This window comes from Rosa chinensis, chromosome 1 (genome assembly GCF_002994745.2).
Source record: "Rosa chinensis cultivar Old Blush chromosome 1, RchiOBHm-V2, whole genome shotgun sequence".
Lineage (NCBI taxonomy): Eukaryota > Viridiplantae > Streptophyta > Magnoliopsida > Rosales > Rosaceae > Rosa > Rosa chinensis.
The window spans coordinates 12,865,881-12,871,880 of record NC_037088.1 but is presented as its reverse complement, the minus strand read 5'-3'; the positions used below and the strand labels follow the sequence as shown (position 1 = coordinate 12,871,880).

General features: G+C 41.0%; 1 protein-coding gene across 1 annotated transcript; it reads right to left on the bottom strand.

Annotated features, from left to right (window-relative positions):
• Positions 1-3,791: 3,791 nt before the first annotated feature.
• Positions 3,792-4,526, bottom strand: LOC112201469. Its single transcript, XM_024342346.1, has one exon. It carries the CDS (start codon positions 4,524-4,526, stop codon positions 3,792-3,794), a length of 735 nt encoding a protein of 244 aa, XP_024198114.1.
• Between the last annotated feature and the right edge of the window lie 1,474 nt (positions 4,527-6,000).

Sequence of the window (6,000 nt, the reverse complement as noted above, 5' to 3'; positions counted from 1 at the left end):
CTCCATCACCTGCAATCACCACCACTTGAGGGAATGAATCCCCAATTAGATCTAAACCTGAATCTGTTACACCAAAGCCATCAAAGAGAATAGCACACACAGAGAGGATGAGCAAAATGAGGCCTGCTTTGGTCTCCATTAACAAAGCAACAAAGAAAGTATAAGAGACGACAAACCTTAAAGGAAGATGCTCTCGAACCCTAGCAGAGCACTAGGTCAAATAATAATAATAACAACAACTCGAACCCTAGCAGAGCACTAGGTCAAATAATAATAACAACAACAACAACAACAACAACAACAATAACAATAATAATAATAACAATAGCACCAACAATAATAACAATAACAACAACGATAATAATAACAATAACAACAACGATAATAACAACAATAACAACAACAATAAGAACGACAATAATAATAACAATAACAAAGAATGACAATAACAACAACAATAACAATAACAATAACAAGAAGAACAATGAAATTTTGTATCTCAAATCTGAATACCTAAAACCCGAGAACTCTCTCCCTAGCGCCGCGAGAAAGCACAATGTCACGCCCCGAATTTTGAATAAAGAAATTCAAATCCGAAACGCGAAAACTTAACCAAATGCCCAAAATACTTAGAAACTTTTTCAAATAAATCTGAGCAACAACAAACGTTAATAAAGACTCGATCACTTAAGTCGAATATCACATCAACAAGTGTATACAAAACTCGAGAGAACTGATATACAAATATACACGCTCGCTAGGAGCATACCAAAAACAGCAGTACACTAACAAAAATAGGTTATGAACCTAACACTGCTGCACTCCACGCCCTCGTACTCAGCCCTAGTGGTCCTCACCTGCAGGAATAACCGCTACACCGTAGAATAGTGGACTAGAATTGAACAAAACAAACCCGGTAAGCTTTTTAAGCCCGTATGAGTAAACTCAACTAAAGTGACTCACGTCACTTATGCTTATAATTTCTCAACTCGTGAGAAAAATTAAAGCAACCACATTTAACCCACAAAACACCACCAAACATACAATCACTATAGGTAAACAATTAGTAATCCCTGCATAGAAAATTAGTTCAGGAGATCACCTAAAATCACACAATCAAATCATAGCAACTCTTGCATATAACTTAGTTCAGTAGATTACATTAAAACAAACAATTCAAAAGGCAGTAATCCTTGCATATAACTTAGTTCAGGAGATTACCTAAAAACAAACAATAGAAATCATATAAATCCCTGCATAGAGTTTAGTTCAGGAATTTACATTAAAACAAACAATACAAAAAGTGGTAATCCCTGCATATAACTTAGTTCAGGAGATTACATAAAATTCAACAATTAGAAGGAAAAGGAAAATAAATGAAGAAGTCACACAACTCACACTAAAGTCAATAATCACCCATCAACTCCAAACTAAAGTCGATAGTTCGATGTTAACCCATCGACTTTGACTAAAGTAGAGGATCACCCATCAACTCCAAATACTCTTTTAATACAATTACATCAATCACTCACATGATGACTTGTATACTGCTACACTCATACAATTACATCAATCACACACATGATGAATTGTAACACTCATACAATTACAATCACTCACATGATGAATTGTATACCGCTACACTCATACAATTACATCAATCACTCACATGATGAATTGTAAACCGCTACACTCATACAATTACATCAGTCACACACATAATGTATTGTATTCCCGAAAGGAGTAAATGCTTGCAATAATAAATCAATCAAATCACCATCATTACTTCACCAATGTCACACCATCTAATATATATATTCCACGTAAATATATATATACGTAGTCATTCACGCAAGAATGACCACTAATACCAACTATAGTTTTATAAATTATACTTCTCGAAAATCATTTTATATCAAAACATTGTTTTAACTTACCCATGAACCGTTGTCGATCAAGTTCATATATTTTAAAACAAAAAAATTTGTTTCGAAAATGATTTAACAATTAAACAAGTAATTCCGAGTAATAAATTAAATCCGTTCGTAAATGAACCACGTGAGATTTACTCATCTCAAATCTAGCTACGTCTTCAATACAGCCCAAAATCACAATCACAACCGTCCGCCGAACCAAAACCGTCAATCACCTAATCAAAATACAATCCTAACTTAGCAATTGATTCATAACACACTCAAACGACGATCCAATGGTCGGATCTTCGCGGATTGCAAACCGAAGATAATCGAAACCCTAGCATGCATCAACTTTCTCCAAAATTCCCTTATAATATATCAAAACGACCGTATCGATGTGTAGATGAATAAACTGAAAACAGAACACAAAAAGGAAGCTGGATGCGCCACCACGCGCCGTCGGCAGTGGGCGGTCAACGCCCGATCAACGGTGGCGGGTCAACGGCCGTCAACGCAGGAAAACCACCTCCGATGGCAAAGTGACCAACTAAAAACTTGTTCAAAATGAAGAGATGAGCAACTTTCATACCTAAAGCTAAGTCTGGATCGGCCTGAATCGTCCTAGATCAAGCCTGGAAGTTAGATTAATCTCGGCCCTCTGATCAGATTCTAGATTCGACCAGAACCGTTGATTTATTCAAACCTTGATCTTTTGCTCCACACTCCAAATCGTGAAGCAAGGCCTATATGGGGATGATCAGTAGGAAGAGGCGATCCCAGAACCGTGAAGAAATCGGCCGAGAAGTCGCCGGACATAGGAAACCGGTCGGGTCCCAATCGTACAACTGAGGGCCTTCGATCTCCTTCAGGGGTGCTCCACCGGTGAAACCAACACCAAGGGTCGATGACGGAGGCTGAGGCGAGTCCGTCCAAGCCGGGTCCGCCGCTGCTAGTGGCCGGAAAACGGAGATGGGTCCTGGTCAAGTCACTGTCGGGTCGCATGGAGTGAGGAGAGAGAACGGAGAGAATTTTGGGAAGAAAATGGAAATTTCGGAAGTTTTGGGATTTATGAAAAAATCTCAAATTTTCTTATATTTATAGAAATTTCCCCAAATTTCAATCGCTCATAACTTTCTCATACGAACTCCGATTTCCGCGTTCCACATGTCCACGAACTCGTATCGACACGCTCTACGACTTTCGTGAAGGAAGTTTTCAGAGATACCCAACGAATAAAAAGTCAACCCTTGCGCCCCCTCCAAAAAATGACTCTTCCCGAATAATTATTCGCCCGAAACACTTCCGCTCCATCCACGAGCCCCGAAATCGTCTGATAATCACTAAATTAAGTTCAGGAAAATAAATACGAATTTTCGGGGCATCACATTCTACCCCCTTAGAGAAATTTCGTCCCGAAATTTAAGCGCACTACCAAAAAGAAAGCAGGTATGGCCAACCTAAACAATCGGATCTCCACCATTACTAAAATTGCAACAAGTCAACAAAACTATGACTCATGCACAGACTACACAAGAGTCCCGAATCCTGTTATCATAACAGTATCCGCATCATTCCACCAATCATGCAGCCCAGCAATTTCAAGTTCACTTCAACTCAAAACAACCTAGAGCATGCATCACAAAACATCACAAACATAACAATATGAATTCCACACGCAAACGTCTAACCATAGATATCATGCAAAACCCAACACAACGCCACGTATGGAAAGAAGCATTCATCATTACACATCACTCAAGTGAGATGAACGAAATTAATTAGAGTACCTTTTGCCCCAGCACCTTGCTAAGCGATAGCGAACACTCTAGCTTGACCCGGAGGCAAGTGTCTCTGTTGTGCCCTCTGTCCACCATCCTAAGGTCTGGTACACTCCCTGGCGACATGCCGTGCCTGTCCACAAGTAAAGCATACTCTAGTCCTCGCCTTCGGGCACACCCTGGAAAAATGGCCCACCTCTCCGCAGTTGAAACATCTCAAAGGTGCGGCCGGTGCTACCTGTCTGATAGGTGCAGCCCTAACAGGTGCAACTGCCACTCTAGCTGGAGCCTGATGATGAGTCTGCTGTCTCTTCCAGGACCTACCCTGACTGTCCATCTCATCACTACTCCCGGCAACTGCCTTCCCCTTTCCCTGGGAATCTCTCGAAGCAAAGGTCTCACTCTCATGCATCTTGGCCTCCTGCTCATGGGCCATAGCACTAGCAAAGATGAGTGCCTTCGTAGGCAGTATAAAGGGGTACACAATCTCCCTGATCCTATGCTTCAGTCCCCGTAGAAACTTCTTGGCTAGGGACTCTACGTCCATCTGCGGAACGAACCGATACAACTGGGAGAACCGTGCCTCATAGTCTCTGACGCTCATATTCCCCTGAACTAGAGTAATGAACTTAAGCTCCAACTGCTCCCTCACTATAGGTGGAAAGTACTGATCCCAGAAGAGCACCACAAAACCCTCCCATGTCAAGGCGGACACATCTACAGCCCTCTGTGTACCGCTCCACCACACTCGTGCCTCACCCTGAAGAAGAAACGTAGATATCTTCCTCTTCTCGATCTCGGTGTAGATGACCATCTCGAAGTACGTCTCCATGTTCTCTATCCAATCATCGGCCAACATGTGATCTGTACCTCCCTGGAATGGGGTTGCTCCCAATCTAGTAATCTCCTTAGCCAACCTAGCTAAGCGAACAACATCTCCAACCTCAACAACAGGCGGAATAGGCGGAACAGGCACAACGTATGGTACCTCCTGCTCCTCCTCATAGAACTCCTCCACAGGAGGAACCCTGCCTCTACCCCTAACTCTGCCCCTCCTCGAGGCCTACCTTGGCCTCTCGGAGGATCCATCACCTGAGAAGCATAGCAACACTTGGTTACTACTTGTATGAAACTTAAACACAAGTATAAGTTGAATACAAGACCACGTAAACCAAGACACGAACACAAGGAGGGCGCACAAGCTCCTAAGACGACCTAACGTTTCTGATGACACCTAAAACTCCCACATACCCACTGACATATCAGTACCGAAGAGTATAGGATGGGGATCCGCTGCAGACGGGTCATCACTCGACCAGTACTGATTATCACCGAATATGTACCTTACACTCTGATACCAAACTGTCACGCCCCGAATTTTGAATAAAGAAATTCAAATCCGAAATGCGAAAACTTAACCAAATGCCCAAAATACTTAGAAACTTTTTCAAATAAATCTGAGCAACAACAAATGTTAATAAAGACTCGATCACTTAAGTCGAATATCACATCAACAAGTGTATACAAAACTCGAGAGAACTGATATACAAATGTACACGCTCGCTAGGAGCATACCAAAAACAGCGGTACACTAACAAAAATAGGTTATGAACCTAACACTGCTGCACTCCACGCCCTCGTACTCAGCCCTAGTGGTCCTCACCTGCAGGAATAACCGCTACACCGTAGAATAGTGGACCAGAATTGAACAAAACAAACCCGGTAAGCTTTTTAAGCCCGTATGAGTAAACTCAACTAAAGTGACTCACGTCACTTATGCTTATAATTTCTCAACTCGTGAGAAAAATTAAAGCAACCACATTTAACCCACAAAACACCGCCAAACATACAATCACTATAGGTAAACAATTAGTAATCCCTGCATAGAAGATTAGTTCAGGAGATCACCTAAAATCACACAATCAAATCATAGCAACTCCTGCATATAACTTAGTTCAGAAGATTACATTAAAACAAACAATTCAAAAGGCAGTAATCCTTGCATATAACTTAGTTCAGGAGATTACCTAAAAACAAACAATAGAAATCATATAAATCCCTGCATAGAGTTTAGTTCAGGAATTTACATTAAAACAAACAATACAAAAAGTGGTAATCCCTGCATATAACTTAGTTCAGGAGATTACATAAAATTCAACAATTAGAAGGAAAAGGAAAATAAATGAAGAAGTCACACAACTCACACTAAAGTCAATGACAACCCAAACAAAAGTCGATAATCGATGTTCACCCATTGACTTTGACTAAAGTAGATGATCACCCATCAACTCCAAATACTCTTTTAA

What these genes read in the sequence shown, in the direction of transcription:
- LOC112201469 (XM_024342346.1), bottom strand. Translation starts at nt 4,526, where the DNA reads ATGGAGACGTACTTCGAGATGGTCATCTACACCGAGATCGAGAAGAGG.